The following is a 24,243-nucleotide window of genomic DNA, read 5'->3' on the forward strand; positions in this document are numbered from 1 at the left end:
ACAGAGCTATGGGGACTGGGTATTGCGGATGTGCTAGCGGCCATCTAGGAACCCATGTCCTCAGCTCTATACACAAAATCCCAGTGACAGGTTCCCTTTAATGTATTCCAAAATTACTGAACACAGCATTTTCCTCAAAGGAATTTTTTTTTGCTTAAAGGGGTTATCCCATCTTAGACAATGGGGGCATATCGCTAGGATATGCCCCCATTGTCTGATAGGTGCGGGTCCCACCTCTGGGACCCGCACCTACAAGGAGATAGGAGCGGAGAAAGTTGAGGAGGGCTCACTGCGCATGCACATGCGCAGCCGCCCTCCATTAATTTCTATAGAGCCGCCGAAAATAACTGAGCGCTGGCTCGGCTATTTCCGTCGGCCCCATAGAAATAAATGTGAGCGGTGGCCGCGCATACGCAGTGCGCTCCCATTCACTTCAATGGGAGAGGCGGGGAGCTGCGCCTGGTGGTGGACGGACCCCGGGAAACCCGGGGTCCTCCAGCCACAACTCTCTCCTTGTAGGTGCAGGTCCCAGAGGTTGGACCCGCACCTATCAGACAATGGGGGCATATCCTAGTGATATGCCCCACATTGTCTAAGATGGCATAACCCCTTCAAGGAAGTGTAGAGTATTAAAGTAAATATTCAGTCATAACTTAATACTAATTTTTAGTGATAACGTATACCATGGCATAATATGTTCATAGAGGTACATTGGTCCTCTGGTCCTCTGTTAAAGGAAACTTGTCTCCAAAAATTTTTATCTACCAGCTAAAACCAGATAGTGCACATATCCTTTTTTTCTAATCAGTTTTTATTTTCTGATTGCAGATTTTTTTCTTATATTTCCTGAATAGTCAGAGCCTGCCTGAGCTGAACTATCCTGCCTAAGCTGTTCTAACAGCAATTAGAATGCATAAAAAAAATTGCTTTACGGCAGCTCCTTGGTCCATAGACACAATAGTCAGGTGGGGACCCTATTGACTTCTATGGGAGAGTTTTATGGGCATGCACTGTGACCTGTGCATAGGGCATTGTACAAGGAAGAATAGATAAGCTCTGACTATTACCCATTGTAGATGGAGGATTCTGTCATATCTGTGATCTCATTACAGGCAAGATTACAATGTGTTAGCTGCAGTAAAGTGATCTGTATAAACCAAGAAGTGGCACCAATTATTAGGCATAGTGGCCAGTTCAAAAACGGCAAGGTTATATTTTTTGGTTTAAATATATGGAATGCATGGAAACCTAAAAACAACATCATCAAAAATTCTTAAAAAATATATTAAACATAAAAAGTGATTTAAACAGTAGGTCAATTTCTGATGACACATTCTCTTTAGGAAATAATCATTGTCAGACTACATTGAACATCATTTGCAAAAATATATATTAGCTTATTAACTATACCTGAATCTGGAATCAACAATTCATCAATAAAGTGAACAACTCCATTAGTAGCCAAAATATCTTTCTGAGAAATGATTGCTTTTCCATTAAGAGTGAGCTCATCACCAAGGCAGCCAACTTCAAGTGGAGTTCCTTCAATGGTTTCAATGGAAGAACCAGCAATAATTGCTTCTGAGCACTGGGCAGAATGTAAGAGGTGATGATGTAAAAGGTCTAGAAAAACAGAAAGGTGAATTTATATACATTATAAAAAAAAAAATCCATGTTAGAGGAGCTAAACATGTAGGTTAGTAGGGGTTTGTGGACCTGCTACCCATTTCACAATTCAGAGGTCATGTAGCCCAGTCACTTTTTTTTTACAGAGTATGGGAAGACTTGTAGAGGAACCAAGGTGAAGAAGAGAATAGGTTATTCTTAAATACATAGGACAGTGATCACTACATGTACTAGTAATACATTATTGCCAACAGTCCCATATTTTCAGGTACAATCCTGAAAAATGCTTGTGGTCCTACCCAAAAAATGGATGGGGCTTAAGTAAGCTCTGCACATAAGTGGGCATTCTCAGACAAGTTTGAAGCATGACCAGGCCAGGGCTTAAATGCTCCACAAAAGTCTTTGAGTATTATAAGGTTGCTTTTTCATTGTCAAATTTCATAGCCATATATATTTTTTTATAAATTTTGGTCAGTGTAGCTCTTTTTTGTGTGCCAAGTTCAATTGCAACAGCACCATCGTGCTGTACATATAATTTACTTATTAGCTTTTATTAAATTTTTGGGAGTATATTTTGCGGCCATATGAAGGATTATTTTTTGTGGGATGAATTGAAACCTTTGGTGGTACCATTTTGGGCTACGTATAATTTATTGATTAGCTTTTATTTATTTTTGGGGGAATGCAAAAACAGAAATATATCAAGTAGCTTATTTAATGCGAAAAAATGAAGGTATCTTGCCTTTAAGTGCTTCTGGATCTCCAAGAATTCTGGCCAGAGTTTCCTTTGGAACTTTTTCGAAAGCTTCATTGGTGGGAGCAAGTAGAGTGTACTGTTTATCTTCCGACTGTAGCAGTGTATCAAGGCCTGAAGCTGCCACAGCGGTCTACAAATGTAACATTATGTGACATAATTAGCTAAAAAAAATTCTTTCAAGTTCCAAGACAAAAGACAGACTGCTCATTGTTCATTATCACATTAAGGTGTGGTTTATGATCTTAGTAAAGCATTTGCTAATACTCCACTCTGCATATGCACAGGACGCCTGCACCAGGATGTTCATTTTTACATCTTTACTACAGTTTAATATAGTTGTGAAAGCCAGATGCCAGGACTTTCCTTGGCTTTTCATTCAGACAGCGCCCATGAGTTCTCATGCTGAACTACCACAGACTAATTATTAGTATGACGTGTCCATTCATGGAACAGGCTTTAGTGTGGTCAGAATACTCAAAATCTACAACCACTGTCAGCAAGATGAAACTTATTTATGGTGCCATGGCTTATAATTGTTCTTTAGGGCAATTGTAAAGTTCTTTTATGAGGTTAAGGAAACCACAAATATTGTTTTATGAAATGTAACTGGCAATGCCTCATAAAAATGAACATACCCTCAATGTTTCCAGACTTTCTTCAGTTTCAACCACTTGGTCAAGGTTATTTGTGACTGCTGTGATTACTTTATCAATTACATGGACTACACCATTTGTAGCATGATGGTCTGCCTTAATAAGCCTAGCACAATTTACTGTAACAATCTGTAGACAAGGAAATGGTAGTTAGAAAATAAGAATGAAATAATCAGAAAACTTAAAATGCATTTAGGATTTAACAAGCCATTGGGGCAGATTTACTAAAATGTAGACAGTGTAAACCTAGACAGGAAGTCTAAAAAGGTGTCAAAATTATCAGAATGGCTTAGGGTGAGGCCTCATGCACACAACCGTTTTTTTTGGCGGTCCGCAAAAACGGGGTCCGTAGGTCCGTGATCAGTGTCCGTTTTTTCTTCCGTGGGTCTTCCTTGATTTTTGGAGGATCCACGGACATGAAGGAAAAAGTCGTTTTGGTGTCCGCCTGGCCGTGCGGAGCCAAACGGATCCGTCCTGACTTACAATGCAAGTCAATGGGGACGGATCCGTTTGACGTTGACACAATATGGTGCAATTGCAAACGGATCCGTCCCCCATTGACTTTCAATGTAAAGTCAGGAGTCCCTATTAATATACCATCGGATCTGAGTTTTCTCCAATCCGAGGATATATTTTAACTTGAAGCGTCCCCATCACCATGGGAACGCCTCTATGTTAGAATATACCATCGGATTTGAGTTAGATCGTCAAAACTCAGATCCGACAGTATATTCTAACACAGAGGCGTTCCCATAGTGATGGGGACGCTTCAAGTTAGAATATACTAAGACCTGTGTACATGACTGCCCCCTGCTGCCTGGCAGCACCCGATCTCTTACAGGGGGCTGTGATCAGCACAATTAACCCGCACCTGAGGGGTTAATTGTGCATATCGTAGCCCCCTGTAAGCGATCAGGTGCTGCCAGGCAGGAGGGGGCAGACCCCCCTCCCCTGTATTTAACTCATTGGTGGCCAGTGCGGACCCCCCTCCCTCCCCTGTATTTAACTCATTGGTGGCCAGTGCGGCCCCCCTCCCTTCCTCCCCTGTATTTAACTCATTGGTGGCCAGTGCGGCCCCCCTCCCTCCCCAGTATTATATTCATTGGTGGCCAGTGCGGCCTCCCCTCTCCCCCCCACTCCCTAATTAAAATCACCTTCCCCCATCATTGGTGGACAGTGCGGCCTCCCCTCTCCCCCCCACTCCCTAATTAAAATCACCCCCCATCATTTGTGGCCAGTGCGGCCACCCCCCCCTAATTAAAATCACCCCCACATCATTGGTGGCCAGTGCGGCCTCCCCTCTCCCCCCCCTAATTAAAATCACCTTCCCCCATCATTGGTGGCAGTTTAATCACTGGGGCTCCGATCGGTTACCATGGCAGCCAAGACACTACTGCAGTCCTGGCTGCCATGGTTACTTAGCAATAGAAGCATTATACTTACCTGCGATGTTTGTGACCGGCTGGGCGCTCCTCCTACTGGTAAGTGACAGGTCTGTGCGGCGCATTGCTTATAGCACAGACCTGTCACTTACCAGTAGGAGGAGCGCCCGGCCGGTCACAGACATCGCAGGTAAGTATAATGCTTCTAAAATTTCAATTCAGTACAATACAGAATGTTAGGTATTGCCGCATCCGTAATGACATGCTCTATAAAAATGTCACATAATCTACCACATCAGGTGAACGCTGTAAAAAAATAGAAATAAAAAAACGAAATAAAAAAGACATATGTACTCCAAAGTAGTACGAATCAAACCGTCATCTCTCCCAAAAAATGAGCCCCTACATAGGATATCGCACAAACGCAAAAAATATATATATGGCTTTCAGAAAATGGAGACACTAAAAGATAATTTTTTTTCTTCAAAAATGCTTTTATAGTGTAAAACTGAAATAAATTAAAAAAAGTAGACATATTAGGTATTGAAGCTTATGTAAAAACCTGCTCTATAAAAATATCACATGATATATCCCCTCAGTTGATGTGTCATATTGAATGATCAAAAAATCCTATGTACCCAAAAATGGTACCAATAAAAATGTCAGCTCTTCCTCCAAAAAAAAGCCCCTGCATAAGACGATCTGCAGAAAAATAAAAGAATTATTTTTGTTTTCAAAAATGCTTTATTATGTAAAACTGAAACAACAACAAAATACACATATTTGGTATTGTCGCGGCCGTAACAACCTGCTCTATAAAGGCAACACATGATCTATCCTGTCAGGAGAACTCTATAAAAAACAAAAAATAAAAACTGTTCCACAACAGCCATTTTATGGTTACCTTGCCTCACAAAAAGCGTACAATCGAGCAATCAAAAATCATATGTACCCCAAAATAGTACCAATAAAACCGTCACCTTATCCCATAGTTTACAAAACGGGGTCACTTTTTTGGGAGTTCATACACTAGGGGTTCTTCAAATGTGACATGGCAACTTAAAATTATCTCAGTGATATCTGCCTTCCAAAATCCATATGGTGCTCCTTTCCATCTGCACCCTGACATGTACCCATACAGCAGTTTACGACCACATATGGGGTGTTTCTGTAAACTGCAGAATCAGGGTAATAAATATTCAGTTTTCTTTGGCTGTTAAACCTTACTGTGTTACAGGGAAAATTAATTTAAATGGAAAATCTGCAAAAAAAGTTTTGTGGAACACCTAAGGGGGTAAACAAAGTTTGTAAAATCAGTTTTGAATAACTTGAAGGGTGTAGTTTCTAAAATGGGGCAATTTATGTGTGGTTTCTACTATGTAAGCTCCAGAAAGTGACTTCATAATGAACTGGTCCTTAAAAAGTGGGTTTTGGAAACTTTCTTTAAAATTTTTAAGAATTGCTTCTAAAATTGTAAGCCTTCTAACGTCCTAAAAAATAAAATGAAGTTTACAAAATGATGCCAACATGAATTAGACATCTGGGAAATGTACAGTAGCAACTATTGTATGAGGTATCACAATCTGCTTTAAAAGCAGAGACATAAAAATTTCTAAAATTACATTTTTCAAAATTTTCTGTAAATTTTGTATTTTTTTTTATAAATAAAGGTGAAACATATTGACTCAAATTTATCACTAACATGAAGTACAATATGTCACGAGAAAACAATCTCAGAATCGCTTATATAAGTAAAGGCGTTCAAGAGTTATTACCACATAAAGTGAAACATGTCAGATTTGCAAAATGTGGCTTGGTCCTTATGGTAAAAACTGGCTTGATCTTGAAAGGGTTAAAGAGGAAAAATGAAAATTTGACATGGTCATAGGTAGAGATGAGTGATTTTTTTTAAAATTCAATTCGCCTGTTCGCCAATTAAAAAAAAAAAATTCTGTTAGATCCGAATATACCTTAATTTTTGCCCCATAAGATGCACTAACCCCCCCCAAAGTGGGGGGGAAATGTTAATGCATCTTATGGGGCGAATACAGTGCAGGGGGGAAAAAATGGCCGGCTCATTGCATGTTGCCAGCACATTGCAAGCTGTGCAGCATAGGGATAGCAGCCTGCGATGTATCGGACATCCGTCTTTTGACTGACTTAGGGCTCATGTCCACGAACGTAAGGGCTCCGTGCCCATGCTGTGGACCGCATACGGCGGTTCCGCAATACACGGGTCACCAGCCATGTGCATTCCGCATCACGGATGCGGACCCATTCACTTGAATAGGTCTGTAACTCCGGAGATGCGGTGCGGAAGTGCTTCCGTGGTGTTTCTGGCCGTTACTCCGCACCTCAAAAAAGTGCAGTGCAAACCATGGGATGCGGATCGCGGACCCCATTAAAGTGAATGAGTCCGCGACCCTGCACTGTATTCGCCCCATAAGATGCCCTCTGCGCTTACATTCCACTGCCATGGCTGCTAGGGAGGGGTCCCTAGCCGCCATGGCAGTGGAATGTAAGCGCAGAGGGCACCCCCCCGGTCAGACCTGCGAGAGGATGGATGATGGCGCAGATAGGCTGCCAACTGACTACATAGGATGTCTCTATACTAGTTCAGTTTGTCCTCCCTCTTAGTGGGTGTAATAAAGGCACCCATTTTGGACCGGTAGCAAGGGTCCAACAAGGTGTAAAGCCAGAAGTCATCCCTCTGCCTAATGGTAACAATTCGGCTGTCACTACCCAAACATGTGAACACGCAGTGGGCCATTTGCACAAGTGACTCGGAGGGACTCCCTGCCTCATCTCCACTGCATACTGCCATGGTGTGTCTGGGTCCTCTGTCTCATCTTCCTCATCAGTCATCACCCTGTAGCTCCTCTAGCAGCTCCTCCACTCCTGTCACCTGTGTAGCAAAACCACCCATTTAGCTACACATAGCTTGTGCTCCAATGTCCTCCTCCTCCAGTTCAGCCCCACAGGGCTCATGTGGCCATGAGATCTAGGCACCTCGTCTCCAGTACCCTGACCAGCCAGATTTACCAGCATCTGTTCCAGGACATGAAGCAGTGGAATGACGTTGTTCATCCCGTAGTCCTGGCCACTGACAAATAAAGTGTCCTCCTCAAAGGGCCTTAGCAAACGGCAGGTGTCACGCATGAGCTGCCACTGGCTGACATCGAAATTACACAGGGGAGTACTGCTGTCCGCTTGGATCATCAGGAAATTGCTGATGGCCTTTCTCTGTTCATACAGTCGGTCCAACATATGGAGGGTTGAATTCCAACGCATGGAAATGTTGCATATCTGCCTATGTTGGGGGATGCTGTTCTGCCGCTGCAGCTCAAGGAGGGTGTGCTTTGTGGTGTACAAGTGGCTGAAGTGCATGCAAAGTTTCCTGCACATTTTTAGGATGTCTTGCAGATGGGTGGAAGACTTCAGGAACCGCTTGACAACCAGATTGAACACGTGTGCCATGCAGGGCGCATGGCTCAGCCCTCCTTGACGCAGCTCCGACACCATGTTCTTCCCGTTGTCGAACACCATAGTTCCCATTTTCAGTTGTTGCAGAGAAAGCCAGGATTTGATTTCTTGCTGAAGGACATGGAGCAGTTCCTCCCCTGTGTGACTCTGTTCGCCCAGGCAAATGAGGTGCAGAACAGCGTGACACTGCCGTGCCCTGCACATATGGTATGCTGGAGGGGCACTATGAATTGTCCCTGCAGTGGAGGCTGAGGACACGGTGGAGGATGAGGAGGCAAAGGCGGACATTGCCGCTGGACCAACGGCATGGCAACGTGGAGGCGCAAGCGGCATCACCTGGCCAAGTTGCTGGTGTGGCTGTGCAGGAACCACGTGGACCCAGTGGGCCGTAAAGGACATGTATTGTCCCACACTGTAGTTACAGCTCCACGCGTCGGCGCTGCCGTGCACTTTGGCAGACACCGACAGACTCAAGGACTGGCCCACCTTCTGTTCTACATGTGTGTGCAGGGCTGGTATTGCCTTTTTGGCAAATAAATGACGGTTTGGAACTCTCCACCTCGCCTCGGCACAAGCCATCAGTTCTCTGAAAAGTGCAGAGTCCACCACTTGGAAAGGGAGGGACTGCAGCACCAGCAACTTGGACAGGAGCACATTCAGCTTCTGCACCATTGGATTAGTGCACGCATACTGTTGTCTCTTGGCAATCGCTTCGGTGATCGATTACTGACGGAATGACTGACTAGGAGGAGCAGGAGTGTAAGGAGCATCAGAACCAGCAGATGATGGGAAGGACAGACAGCTCCCTTCGGCTGAGGTGGTGGAGCCCAGTGCGTGCCACTGGGTGATGCAGTGGTTGCTGCTGCATGCTGGACCACCACATCAGAGCCACGGTTCTGCCAGGCCACTTCATGGCGATGCTGCATATGTTGACGCAGGGCCATAGTGCTAACATTGGCACCCTGGCCATGCTTCTCCCTCTGCCCACAGATTCTACATATGGCCACGTTCACCTCCTCCGTCGGCTTAACAAAAAAGTGCCACACCGCCGAGTAGGTGATTTTACCCCCAACACTACGCACTGACTGACTGCTACCGCCTCTGCCTCCTTGAACCCCTGCACCTCTACTTCCCGGGCAGGTAGGCTCCTGCAAAGTGAGTGGTCTACCCTGGGCACATTTGGCTACTGACCTCCCACTGTTGCCACCCTGCCGCCCACGCTAATGAACTTGCTGGCTTCACCGCTGGCTCACCCTCTTCTTCCGATGATGATGAAAACCCCTTCATCACCCGGCTCCCAAGTGCGATCAGCTACATCATCGAGTACTGTCTGCACGTCACTGATGTCCTCCTCAACCGTCTCTGGGTCAGGAGCCTGACTGCTCGCAACACCAGCTCCCACGGCACTCTCCTCTTCACTACTTGCCCGCCAAGCGGAGGAAGCGGTGGATGTCTCCTCCAGATCTTGGCTGGGCAGTAGCTGTTGACTCTCCTCTAGTAGCTCTTCCTTGCTGAAAAGTGGAGCTGAGCATACGGAATATAATACTTCTCACAGTGAGGGAACTTAAAATGACAGAGGAAGGTTAAGGACAGGTCGGGGCACCAGGCTTGCTCCTGGGCCATGCCAACTGAGCATTGTGGCAGAGGAACCCACCGACTCTTGGCTGGGGGTGTCTGATGTCACTTGGGATGAAGTTAATGACCGAGTCAACCATTCAAGAACCACTGGGTTGCTGGTCAAGACGCGACCGCTAGATGACACTGGGAGCTCAGGCCTCTCGCTGTGACCCCTTGCTACTACGCCTCCTTACTCTGCTGCGACCTCTGCCTGCGCCAGTGACATTTAGGCATCTGCCACTCCCACATACTTTTAGATCAAATAATCGAATGTTAGATCAAATATTTTTTATTTTATCACTAATACAGGGCAAACAGGGCTATAGAATATATCACTGCACCGCTTAACGGCAATTAGGCCCTAATTTCTTTCTACTTTTACACAACACAAAAGGCTTTTAACAGATAAGTGCAACGCTGAACCGCAAATATATATTTATTTTGCCACTAATACACAGCAAACAGGGCTGTAGAATATATCACTGCACCGCAAAAGGGCAAATATATTTTTATTTTGCCACTAATACACGGCAAAAAGGGTGTTACAACATATAACTGCACCACACAAGAGCAAATAAAACGTACTGTAGAAATATTTCCTTGCAATAAACCCTGTTAATGGCTGTATCAAACTTGCACCCCAATAACAAGAACGGTTTGCTGGGATGACAGAGCTGTATAATGGCAATTTGGATCCCCAGTCAGTGCAGCAAGGGGTAACAGGATTGTTCCTATTAACCAGTCTGTAGCTACATAAATGTTGTGGAATCATTCCTCCCTATCCTTTCCCTGCACTTATAAATAGTTTTTTCACCACAATCAAGTCTTTCCTATCACTGTCCTTAGCGCTTGCAGACGTCTCTCCCTGCACTAAGTACGTTGGTAAATGGCAGAATCTAAAATGGCTAACGCTATTTATAGGGATGTGACTTCACAGGGCTGTCTGGCTGCTGATTGGCTGCATGCATGGCATTATGGGTGATCCTGCCTTTCTAGAGTTCCTTGCCCCATGTCCTCACACGTGTAGCAGCCATTTTAGGAAAAAATGCGATTTATTACAACGAAGCGTGCAGAAATTCAGCTTCGGTGCGAATCAAATTTTTCCTGAAATTCGGATTGAATTCCACTTCGTCAGCTTCGGTTCGCTCATCCCTAATCATAAGTATTCAGAGACCCTTGTTATGACACTTGAAATTTAACTCTGGGAGGTCTCCCATTTCTCTTTATCATCTTTGAGATGTTTCTACACCTTGATTGTAAATCCACTGGTTCTGAAGTCAGTTGATTGGACATGATTTGAAAAGACACACACCATAACTAAAAAAAGCATATGAGAGCAAAAATCAAGCCACGGGTAGAAAATAACTTCCTGTAGACCTCCGAGGCAGGAATGAGTGGAGGCACAGATCTAGGGAAGGGTACAAACAATTTTCTGCTGCACTGAAAGTTCCCAAGAGCACAGTGTTGTCTATAATTATTAAATGAATTAAGTTTGGAGCAGCCAAGACTTCTTAAATCTGGCTGCACTGCCAAACAAAGTGATCAGAGGAGAAGGGCTTTGGTAAGATTGGTGACCAAGAAACTTATGGTCACTCTGGCTGAGCTCCAAAGATCCTGTCTGCAGATAGGAGAAACTTCTAGAAGGTCAACCATCACTACAGCACTTCAGCAATCTGGGCTCTGAGTGACCAGAAAGAAGCCTCTCCTCAGTAAAAGATACATGAACGCCTGTCTGGACACCCAGACTGTGAGAAACAACATTTTCTGGTCTCATGAAACCAAGATTGAACTTTTTAGTCTTCATTCTAAGTATCGTGTTTGGAGGAAACCAGGCATTGCTCATCACCTCCCCAATACCATCCCTACAGTGAAGTATGGAGGTGGCAGCAACATGTTGGAGAGGGGTTTGAGGGGAAGCTGAATGGAGCAAAGTACAGAGATATTCTTAATGAAATGTTGATCCAGGGCGCTCTAGACCCTAGAATGGGCTGAAATTTCAACAACACAATGACCCTAAGCACACAGCTAAAACAACACAGGAGTGGTTGAGGAACAACTGAGTGTTCCAGCCAGAGCCCTGACTTGAACCTAATTGAATATCTCTGGAGGGACCAGAATTTGGTTGTCCATTGAAGGTTCCCATCCAACCTGACAAAGCCTGAGAGGATATGCAGAGAAGAATGGCAGAAAATCCTCAAAATCAAGAGTACAAACCTTGCGCCATTATATTCAAGAATATTGGAGGCTGTAATTGCAGCTAAAGGTGTTTCAACTGTGCAATATTTTATTTTTTATTTTTCAATAATTTAGCAAAGATTTCAAACATTTTGAACAGAGGGATGGGAAAAACTAGATTTTTTTAATTTCATTTTCGCACAAGGCCACAACATGATAAGATGTGAAAAAAGTGAGAGGCTCTGAAGACTTTCTGCATTTTATTTATCGAAACCTAAACTTTACTACATTGAAATGTGTAACTAACTTCCAACTTTTCAGTCAGTCTTTAGTTTTCCTTGGCCCGTGTTATTAGAAAACCTGGAAAATATCCTCTTTCATTATTGAATTACTCTGTTTAAAAGTGTCTGAACAGTTGCCTGGAGCTATCCCAGAAGTTCACCTCACCAATGTCTTTCTGCAGGCCAATTTTCAGGCTGCTGGATATTGCTGTTCATAGGTTATTGGAATATGAAAATCTGGGTTTAAAGTAGAAGCCTCATATCTGCTGGAAGTCTGCTCACATAGCCCAGTGAATAATACTTTCTAATATTACTCCTGATCTTTCACCCTACCAGTTACTGGTTAAGCCCCTTTTTCTCCAGCTAACCTTTTGGAAAAATACCCCTCTTCTGACCCATATGGAATAAATGTGAAACATATGGCCAGTGAAGAACCTATTGCATTTGTTCAGAAGATTTATGCAATATTTCAAGCATTCATTTTATAGTTGACAGTCAATTACAAAATTTCATAAGTAAGATAATAAAAGTACATAAGATCAACAAGTTAATTTTTCATATTTTGGTGGTTCGTTTTCTTAAGTACACAGCACAGACCCTCAACTCTCCTAATGGTGCAAAGAAACCTGGTAGCCCACAGCTGTCACTAGTTTGTACAGCTATATGTGGTGTAACCAAAATATTGCTACCCTACATATTTATTAAATATTCCTTTTAGTAGTTACAAAAACAATGTGTGAGTGCCAAATAATTGCCTTCTTGTTCACTGACTGATGTCTATAGTCCCTGTCCTATTTATAAGTGAACAGAAGACAAATAGCTTTTTCCTGGTAATCAGCTGAGGGGTGGTCTTAGCTAAAGGGTCAACTCTTAAATTATCTTTTTGTCCTTCTATAGACAAGGTAGAGGGGAAGACCTGCTACAGCCAGTTGTCTTACATCCAGACACAAGATTGTGAGGAGCAGGAGGGAAGACATGGCTGATCTCTTGGGATACTCAGAGAAGATGTCTCTTAGGCCTCTTGCACACAAATGTATTTTCTTTCCGTGTCCGTTCAGTTTTTTTTTGAAGACCGTATACGAAACCATTCATTTCAATGGGTCCATGAAAAAAAGGAAGGTTTTTTTCGGATCAGTTTTTTGCGGACTGCAAAGGACATACGGTCGTGTGCAAGAGGCATTAGGGTAGGAATTGCTGGGATATTTTTTTACTTTTTTGTGATTTTTTTATATTTAGTATTTATTTTTAAATGAAAGCTGAAAGTTTTGATTGGTTGCTAGGTCAGTTTTAATATTAAACACTCCTGATAATGAGCGTTAAACTTCATTTATGCATTTTTTCTTGCTATAAGAACACTTACTCCATTTGGATAGTGATGTATATGAATATCCAGGTTCTGGTACATTGATTGCACAGTGCCTCCATGCTTCATTTCATCTGTGAGAAGTCGTTTGTCCACCATGTGATATCGTAATGCATTAAGAAGCTCGATGTTAACATTACTCACTAAAGCATCTAATATTTCCTGCAAGACATACAAATATGTCAGGCGCATATATGGAATCTACAGATGTTTTGTGTTATTTGAAATCTTTCTGCTGTTCATTACTGCATAGTAATCATACTTTATCCTTCCTAGAGACAGACTTCTGTACTTACAGCTGGCAGAGCTGCCCAGGCCTCGTTACTTGGTGCAAAAATAGTAAAACTTCCAGGACCCTCAATTTCAGGTCTCAAGTTGGCTCTGTCTGAATATAACTGTGTTGTAGCTGCTCCAACAATTCCCAGTGTATCATAAATATTTGAAAGAGGTAGAGCTGTGGAAAACATAAAAGGAACAATTTGAGAGAACATAGGTGATATGGTGTTTTCAGTCTGCTTGCTTTGATCTTACTCTGCTCACCTCAGGCTCCAAGATTTACATATAGGCCCTTTATGCCCCCCAAAAAAAGGAAAGTTGTTTTGCATTTCACTAAAATGCTTTTCATTCCAACATCAATATTAGTTCAAGCTATTTATGGAATTTAGCTCCTAAGCAATGCTTTAACCACATATATATGTATATTTATGAAAGACCTTTATGTTATGCAATGGTTAGGTTGCACAATATTTTGCAACATGTTTTTAAAATGTCACATTATCTTATCAATTAAGTGCTAGAATCAAATGATGCTTTGCTGAAAGGCTGGCCATATACATTAAACAAATGTTGGTTGAAGACCCCTCACCAGTGGTGTCTGATAGCAGCACATACCAGATGGAGCAGGGTTAGCACTCCAGCTCTTAACTCAAATTTAATAACTCATTGCGTTATCTTGAGACAAAATCCATTGAAAAGCAATTGAAGGTGTTTGCTTAGATTAGATAACACAACTCAGAAATCTCAGAAAACAAGAGAGTTAACTCTGCTTCATCTGTACTTTTCTCACTATTTTAATAGATTCATGCGTTCAGCTGATTCCAGTAGGCATGTTTTGGAAGAGTTGGGAGAAATGGCTGTCAGGTGAATGAGCATGCAACTGAAATTTATTTCATGTATTTAGTTGGATTAAAGTAACAGTTTGATCAGGACAACGTCTGTCTATATTTACAGTATAGAAGGGGCTGTCTCCCACTTGGAGAAACCCACTCATATGTGTTATGAACTTACCTGTCTGGGCTCCAGCGTGGCAGAGCCGTGTTAGAGGCGCTGCCAGGCCACTTTCCCTGATGACGCGGTCACTTCCCTAGCAACAGAGTGCAATTCTCTGTTTTTCCCTACAGCGTGCATGCACTGGGGGAGATTTGGTGGTGGCCTGAGTCCATGGACCTATCAGGTTCTGATCCAAGGACTCGGCACTCTTTTTAAAGAGGACCTTTAATCAGAAAATAGTGTGTTAAATTCTTATACGACCTTATGGGGCTGCTCTAACTGATGTCCGAACACTTTTTTTTCAAATGGACCCCCCGTTCGGCCGCTACGCTCTTCGTTAGTTTTGTCGCCTCATATGCAAATGAGGCGACGAAGTTATAGTAGGCATTGTTCTCTAAGTTCTGGTGGGCGCGGTTATTCTCTCCCTGGCAGCAAGCGCATCCAATCGCAGCGCCCCGTTCTTAGCCAGGGAGAAGGAGCTCAAGTTCTCGCGAGAACTTGAGCTGCTAGACATCCGGACCGAGCGCCATCTTGGAGTCCCCAGCACGATGCTCTGCACTGGGGACTCCAAGATGGCGCTCTGTCCGGATGTCTAGAAGCTCAAGTTCTCGCGAATCTCGCGAGAACTTGAGCTCCTTCTCCCTGGCTAAGAGCGGGGCGCTGCGATTGGATGCGCTCGCTGCCAGGGAGAGCATAACCGCGCCCACCAGAACTTAGAGAACAACGCCTACTATAACTTCGTTGCCTCATTTGCATATGAGGCAATGAAACTAACGGAGAGCGTAGCGGCCGAACGGGGGGTCCATTTGAAAAAAAAAAAGTGTCCGGACATCAGTGAGAGCAGCCCCATAAGGTCGTATAAGAATTTAACACACTATTTTCTGATAAAAGGTCCTCTTTAAATCCCCTCCTGGCAATACAGCTAGTTAGCTGTGTTCCTTGTTCCTGTTAGTGTATTTTGGATTAATAGTGCTTTGAACTCGGATTCTCCTTTTGTCCACTCTCTAACTGAGTTTCCCATCTGGTTTTAATCTCGTATTTGACTACTTTGTCTCTCGATTTGGTACTTTGTTGTCCTCCTGGTTCTGATCCATTTCTGTACGTCTTTGTGTCTTGTTTTTGTCCCTTGGTGTTGTTTGTCTTGCACCCTAGCAGAGTAAGGAACATCGACCAGTTGCAGACTTGAGACTTACAGCTTGCACTGCAAGTAGGATGTGAAAGTGGGTGGGATTCCAGTTAGGGCTCACTGTCCGTGTCCGTCCCCACCTACTGACTAGTGATGAGCGAAGTTATGATAAATTTAATTCTGCTGCTTCGCCGAATTTCACAAAGAAATCTGATTTGTGACAAATAACTTTGTCACGAAACGCATTCCTTTGTATGTAGCAGGCACAATGACTGGGAAGGGCAAACGCACCACAGCTGTCATTGAATCCCTCAGATGCCACATTCATCGCTGATCGTGACATCTGAGATTAAAATTAAGGCCTTACGGGGCTTAGTCCAGTAAAAAAATAATAACATTTGCTCATGAACAGTCAGTCATGGCCATCTTGATTGAAGACACTGTGTGAAATCTCGTGCGTTGACGTGATGAGGTTATCATGTCATCACACTGGCTGGGCACAGTGATACCATCACTGAAGATTTTGTGCAGTATCTTCTATCAAGATGACGGTGATGGTCTCTCCAGGAGCAAATTAACCTCCTCCCGACCGCCTAAGGCAGGGATGCGTCCTGCGGGCGGTCGGTTTGTTCCTCGTAGATGCATTGGCGCGTCATATCGCGAGACTTACTGTGAACGCGCGCACACAGGAGCGCGCGTTCACAGGATCGGAAGGTAAACGAGCTGATCTACAACCTGCCAGCGGCGATCATTCGCTGGCAGGCTGTAGATCCGATTTTTTTAACCCCAGAAAGGTATATCAGACGCTGTTTTGTTAACAGCGTCTGATATACCTGCTACCTGGTCTTCTGGTGGTCCCTTTTGCTTGGATCGACCACCAGAGGACACAGGCAGCTCTGTAAGTAGCACCAAGCACCACACTACACTACACCCCCCCTGTCACTTATTAACCCCTTATTAACCCCTGATCACCCCATATAGACTCCCTGATCACCCCCTGTCATTGATCATCCCCCTGTAAGGCTCCATTCAGACGTCCGTATGTGTTTTGCGGATCCACGGATTCGCGGATCCGCAAAACACGGACACCGGCAATGTGCTTTCCGCATTTTACGGATCCGCACATTGCCAGAACTATATAGAAAATGCCTTTTCTTGTCCGCAATTGCGGACAAGAATAGGACATGTTCTATATTTTTGCGGAACGGAAGTGCGGACCCGGAAGTGCAGATCCGCAATTCCGGATCCGAGCGGGACAAAGTCTTTTCCCATAGAAATGAATGGGTCCGCAATCCCGTTCCGCAAAATGCAGAACAGAATTGCGGACGTGTGAATGGGGCCTAAGGGTCCCTTATCACCGCCAGTTAGTTAGCCACTTGTTAGGTAGTTAGCGCCCACCGCACCGCAGTCACTGATTGGTCGCTGATTAGCGTCATCGCTATCGCTAATCAGCACTAGTACTATATAGTATCTGTAACTGATCAAGACTGATCGCAATCAGATCTATATCAGTACATTAGGGTCAACTTAGGCTCTACAAAAAACGCAGTGTTCGCCCGATCAGGCCTGATCTTGTGCGCACACTTGCGTTCAGTCCGCCCCACCGCAGTGACAGAAATTTTTTTTTTTCTGATCACTGCAAAAACACAGTAAAATCGCTGCGGCGCTATAAAGATCACTTTTGAGCTTTTTGAATCTTTATTAGCGATCGCAACTTTTTTTTTTTTGCACATTTTGTGGCAGAGATTTTTTCATCCACATTGATCGATGTGAATGAAGAAATCTGTGCCATTCATTTTTTCTTTCAGCCCAGAGACTGAACGAAAAAATAAATCTCATTACCCGTATGCTCAATATAAGGCCTCATGCACACGACCGTGCTGTTTTTTTGCGGTCCGCAAACCGTGGATGCGCAAAGAACGGAAGGCGCTCGTGTTGACTTCCACAATTTGCGGAACGGGCGCCGGCAATATAAATGCCTATTCTGGAGCCACCCCAAGGTATTTCGTGAGGGGCATGGCGAGTTCATGTAAAATTTTATTTTTTGTCACAAGTTAGTGGAATATGAGACTTTGTAAGAAAAAAAAAAGAAAAAAAACAATTTCTGCTAACTTGTGCCAAAAATAAATAAATTCTAGGAACTCGCCATGCCCCTCACGGAATACCTTGGGGTGTCTTCTTTCCAAAATGGGGTCACTTGTGGGGTATTTATACTGCCCTGGCCTTTTAGGGGCCCTAAAGCGTGAGAAGTAGTTTGGAATCCAAATGCGTAAAAAATGCCCTGTGAAATCCTAAAGATACTCATTGGAATTTGGGCCCCTTTGTGCACCTAGGCTGCAAAAAAGTGTCACACATGTGGTATCGCCGTACCCAGGAGAAGTAGGGCAATGTGTTTTGGGGTGTATTTTTACATATACCCATGCTGGGTAAGAGAAATATCTTTGTAAAATGACAACTTTGTATAAAAAAATGGGAAAAGTTGTCTTTTACAGAGATATTTATCTCACCCAGCATGGGTATATGTAAAAATACACCCCAAAACACATTGCCCTACTTCTTCTGAGTACGGAGATACCACTTGTGTGACACTTTTTTGCAGCCTAGGAGCGCAAAGGGGCCCAAATTCCAATGAGTACCTTTACGATTTCACAGGGCATTTTTTACGCATTTGGATTCCAAACTACTTCTCACGCTTTAGGTCCCCTAAAATGCAAGGGCAGTATAAATACCCCACAAGTGACCCCATTTTGGAAAGAACACACCCCAAAGTATTTCGTAAGGGGCATGGCGAGTTCATGTAAAATTAAATTTTTTGTCACAAGTTAGTGGAATATGAGACTTTGTAAGAAAAAAAAAAGAAAAAAAGAAAATAAAATCATTTTCCACTAACTTGTGACAAAAAATAAAAACTTCCATGAACTCACTATGCCCATCAGTGAATACCTTAGGGTGTCTACTTTCCGAAATGGGGTCATTTGTGGGGTGTTTCTACTGTCTGGGCATTGTAGAACCTCAGGAAACATGACAGGTGCTCAGAAAGTCAAAGTGCGTAAATGAATTTTTTTGCACCATAGTTTGTAAACGCTATAACTTTTACCCAAACCAATAAATATACACTTATTGCATTTTTTTTTATCAAAGACATGTAGAACAATAAATTTAGAGAAAAATTTATATAGAAATGTAGTTTTATTTGAAAAAATTTACAACAGAAAGTGAAAAATTTCATTTTTTTGCAAAAATTTTGGTAAATTTTTATTAATATCAAAAAAAGTAAAAATGTCGGCAGCAATGAAATACCACCAAATGAAAACTCTATTAGTGAAAAGAAAAGGGGGTAAAATTCATTTGGGTGGTAAGTTGCATGACCGAGCAATAAACCGTGAAAGTAGTGTAGTGCAGAATTGTAAAAAGTGGTCTGGTCATTAAGGGGGTTTAAGCTAGGGGAGCTGAGGTGGTTAATGAAGTACCGTCCGTATTTATTTTTTATATTTTTTTTGCTGCTATTTCAGGAAAACTTGATTTGCGAGAGGAAATTTGGCTTCGTAGCAAATTTAATTTTTCCTGAGATTTGCATCGAAATCAATTAATTTGGCTTCGATTCGCTCAACACTACTACTGACATTACGTATGTATATTACATGGTTGATCATTTGTACGAATGACTGACATGCAATAATACATTTCTCCCTGATGAGAAGATTCCTAGCCAGCTGAATCTTCCCCAGAAAAATCAGCTGTTCTACTGGACTCTTGGTAGCCAGAGCAAATGACACATTAAAGGGGTTTTCGAGGATGAGACAAGCTCTTGATTGGGCTGACTGGTGTTTCAGCTTTACAACATCAGAAAAAGACAAAAATGAAACCCTGCCAAGCGTGACCTGGTTGCCTGAAAATTTCCCAGACCCAACTTTTCAAAAGATTTACAGCCTCATGAGCCTTCTGTGGGAAAGTGTTGTTTTACAAACGCAGCATATCCTTAGGCTAAGTTCACACGAACGTGTGTGATCCGTGGCCGTATTGCGGGCCGCAAATCGCGGGCCGCAATACACGGCCACAGTTCCGTGTGCATTCCGCATCACGGATGCGGACCCATTCTCTTCAATGGGTCCACAAATCTGGAATCGCGGAACGGCCGCACGGGACGTGACCCCTCGGAAGCACTTCCGTGCTTCCGTGGGGTTACGTCCCGTACTTCCGTTCCGCAAAATGATAGAACATGTCCTATCTTTTAGCGGAACGGGCGGATCGCGGACCCATTAAAGTAAATGGGTCCGCGATCCGATGCGGCTGACCTACGGCTGGCGATCGTGCATTGCGGCCCGCTATTTGCGGGCCGCAGCACAGGCACGGGTCACACACGTTCGTGTGAACTCGGCCTTAGACAGTAAGTAAGGCGATAAGCATCCTTCTTTAATTTCTTATGTGTTTCTTGACAAGGATTTACAATGACAGCACTTACAATTCAGGATTGAATTCTACAATGTTGATATGGCTGGCTAAAAGTTTAATTAAAAAAGGAAGGATAATACTATACAAAAAAATAATCATGCTCACAGTACAGCAGCACATCAAAATACAGGCGTTGAAGGGTATAAATACATAGATGTTCACAAACAAAGATTTGCACCTTCGACTATGAGCATAATAATATTGGCAGACTTTCCCAAGTGGCATTACTAGATCCCTGAATGAATGCCTAATGTGAGAGAGATACATCATACAAGGATTTAAACAAAACATGAAAAAACACATTTAAACATGGCTTCAAGTCGGAAAGGAGTTTTGTAGTGTACCATGTGCTATTAATCCAGAGTTCCCAATGATTAAAAGGACACTGACAGGCCCTATAAACATATTTAGTTATTCCTATGCAGTCATAGATCTATTAAAGTGTATTCCAATGATATAAGAGTACCCCCTGTCCGCATTGTAAGCCATGTAAAAACAACTTTATATTCATCTGTCAATCACCTTCCTTTATGCCCCAGGGGCGGTTTTTCTCCTACCTTTGTGCCCAGCCGCGCCTCAACTGTCGTTTCCTAGCGCCGCCCAGCTCATTATTATTCACTGCGCTGGGCAGCTTTTACAGTCCCCGATCCTGCCGAGCCGACGCATGCCCAATAGAAATGTATGGACATCGGCCTCACTTGTACCTTCTGCGCGTGTGCTGGATAACTTACCCGGCACCCTCACTCGCCGGAATCGCAGTGCGCCTGCATCCCTTATTCAATGCGGCTGCATCGGCGTCTCCTGCTGCGCCTGCTTGGCAGGATCGGGGACTGTAAAAGCCACCCAGCGCAGTGAATAATAATGAGCTGGGCGGCGCTAGGAAACGACAGTTGGGCGCTGCTGGGCACAAAGGTAGGAGAAAAACCGCCCCTTGGGCATAAAGGAAGGTGATTGACAGATGAATATAAAGTTGTTTTTACATGGTTTAAAATGCGGACAGGGGGTACTCTTATCATTGGCATACACTTTAATAGACCTATGATTGCATAGGAATATCTAAATATGTTTATCGGGCCTGTCAGTGTCTCTTTAAGGAATTTTTTTAGAATTGTGATGTATAGAAAAGATCTTTTCATATGCACAGGTAGTATTAACCACCATAATGACTTTGTTAATGTGAGGTTGCTGTGGGGATTTCCAGTGTCTAGTAATGATTAGCTTTGTAGCGATTTTTTTTCTTTTTTCTCCAGGCGTGCTATGCCCAGCTAGGCTCCCTCAATGTCAACATCCGGTTTGACATTGCTGCAGCCAATCGCTGGCCATGACTGTGACATCATGACAAATTGTCAAATTACGCAAGGGTATCTAGTTTCAGCCATGGTCAATGATTGACTGCGGTGATGTCAAACCAGATGTATGCATTGAGGGAGCCAAGCAGAACATCAAAGGCCTGAAGAAGAAGGAGCAGGGAGCCAGAGCTGGAAAGCAGGTAAGTCATCTTTCCTTTGCAGGTCCAGTAAAGTTGGGTGGTTTGCCAACCCCCCCTTCCCTCATTCTTGCACAAGCCCTTTAAGACCTTCCACCATTTTTGTCGTCCTTCTTCAAATCCTTACTGACAATCTGCCACACATGTACAGAAGATGTTGAGTCTTTAAAGATGGTGCCTACTCACATGCTGGTAATGGTACCATCTATCTATTTACCACTGGTAACGCACCGATGGACCTAATAAACCAGGTGTGGGGCACATATGCACATATTGCACATACAATTTCATTACTTATAACATATAATAAACAGACAACTACAAAATGCTGTGGTCACATTTGATCACGGCATCTAAAATGGAAAATTTACGCAATCAGCCTTATGGCTGATTGCATACATGTGCCCCGGGTGTCTGCTATTTAAAATAGCAGAAACCCAGCGGCTATGGAGCTCGCTGCACGTGCGAGCGGGTGCCATGCTTGGAGACCGGACTTCCGCCGTACATGTACAGTGGAGGTCCTTAAAGGGTTAAGTTATACATGCAGAGCCTATTCAGTTATAACATTAATGCATTATATTGGAGATATTCCAATGGACATGTCCAGACCTGTTTGGACGCACTCAGGCTGATGTCAGCAGTAAGTATATAAGGCAAGCTGGACAGATTTTGATAAAGTAATCTGTTAGTGCTATCAGTTTTGAAACTTAAGATGGATAAACGCAAATGTGTTAACGATCCAGACAATTTCGGCTACATATGTGGCGAATACACTACTTATGATCAGTGCAAGAATCTGACAAAGCGAGTGCGTCTTGCAGCTTGGGATGCATTTGTGCTAATAGAGCAGAACTTCCTTGGGAACAGGCGAGCTGCAAACTATACTGAATTAGTAGACAATTAGTAGACAGCATATGAACAACTTGGCTGCCGAATATCATTGAAAGTGCATTTCTTACATTCCCATCTTGACTTTTTCCCACCCAATTTGGGACATGTGATGAACATGGAGTGCGGTTCCATAAAGATATTTCTACAATGGAGAACAGGTATCAATCCTGCTGGAATCCCAACATGATGGGGGACTACTGTTGGTTTTTGCAATAGGAAAATATGACCATTCACAAATGCAAAAGCAGATGCCTGAAGCACTTTTAACAGTACTGGGCCTTGCTCAAGTAAGACTTTTAAACTGAAAAACAAGACTTTTTGAAATTTTGTTCTTCCATTACATTTTCATACACTGTTTACTACGCAAACTTTGATGTAGATCAGGTAATTGTTGGAGTAAAACTCGTTCTGTTCAAAATTATTCAATGCTTTCCAAGTGCTTAATTCATTGAGGCATACTTATGCATAGAAAAATTTTGTGACGTGTTACCACAATTCTGACTTCGGATTTGTAATCCGCACACTCGATTTAGTATAGGACAATGGTTTTTGCCCAGTAGCAAAAAGTTTTTTTGTTGCGTGGTGTTATTCGCGCCACTATGTCCCAAAATGACTGAACTATAAAAATATAAACTTATTTGAGCACCATAACAGAAAAAAAAACACACTCTAAAATCAATAGTAGTATCAATAAAAACTACAGATAAACCCTCATAAAATGAGCTTACACAGAGCTCCGTTGACATAAATAAAAAACGTTTTGGGGGTCAGAATATAGTGATGAAAAGAAAAAATACATTTTTGCAATGTTTTCATTTATTTATTTTTAAATATATTCTGGGAAGGCGGGGAGTAGAAAACTAAAATTTAAATACAGAAAATCACTCATGAAGGGGTTAACAATGTTTTTTTGGAAGTTGGGTCTCCAAAACTGAACATAGTTCTCCAGATTTGGTCTCATTGGAGATCTATACAGCTGGATCTCAGTCTCCATCGTCCTATTGGTTATACCTCGCTATGCAGCCAAGCATTCGACTGTCTGCTGCCTGGTCATGGCAATACCACACTAGAATCATGTCAGAATCCCTAAATTCTTCTCCTCTGAAATCTTGACTAGGACAGAACTACCAATACATTATTCAGACAGAAAATTATTTCTTTCCATTTTACCTGCTGGACAGCCTCTCTCTCCAGGTACCTTCTCATATCCAGGGCAGCATTCATAGACAATTACACTGTCAAGACAGAAATGTGAGTGGTTATTTGCAAATGAAAACAGTGATAAATATCAGGACATCTACTTTATATCCACAACCTGTATGCACACGCACAACATTACAGACAACATACAATATAATCAATGTGCACTTTTGGAGGACTTTTTGGAACATCATCCTCTTGGTAAGAACTGTGAAGGTGAGCATACTGTTTACTGACACTGGCTCCTTACTCCTTCTCTTCCTGGGCACTGCTCCACTGTGCTACTAGGATGTAAACTTCTGTGTTGACACCTCTACAGCCAATCGCTGTCAAGTCCCTTGCGTCATGACAAATGGTCACGTGGTGTGACTAGAGCAGGTCACTGCTGCGGCCAGGATCAAAACATAAGTTAATATCCTGAGAAGAGTGCAGCAGAGAAGTGATCGGGTAAAGAAGGAGTGAGGAGCCAGCTCTGGGAGGCA

The 24,243-nt window shown here is 43.1% G+C and overlaps 1 protein-coding gene across 1 annotated transcript in view; it reads right to left on the reverse strand.

The window, feature by feature from the left end:
* The window catches only part of TGFBI (transforming growth factor beta induced), a 147,554-nt gene that overhangs the window by 63,204 nt on the left and 60,107 nt on the right, over positions 1–24,243 (reverse strand). The window contains exons 3-8 of the mRNA XM_040404869.1: positions 23,732–23,796; positions 13,634–13,791; positions 13,335–13,499; positions 3,019–3,165; positions 2,369–2,513; positions 1,411–1,623 (exon numbers count right to left, since the gene is read on the reverse strand). Coding sequence (XP_040260803.1) covers positions 1,411–1,623; positions 2,369–2,513; positions 3,019–3,165; positions 13,335–13,499; positions 13,634–13,791; positions 23,732–23,796 — 893 coding nt within the window. The remainder of the gene's footprint in view (positions 1–1,410; positions 1,624–2,368; positions 2,514–3,018; positions 3,166–13,334; positions 13,500–13,633; positions 13,792–23,731; positions 23,797–24,243) is intronic.

Source organism: Bufo bufo, chromosome 1 (genome assembly GCF_905171765.1).
Source record: "Bufo bufo chromosome 1, aBufBuf1.1, whole genome shotgun sequence".
NCBI lineage: Eukaryota > Metazoa > Chordata > Amphibia > Anura > Bufonidae > Bufo > Bufo bufo.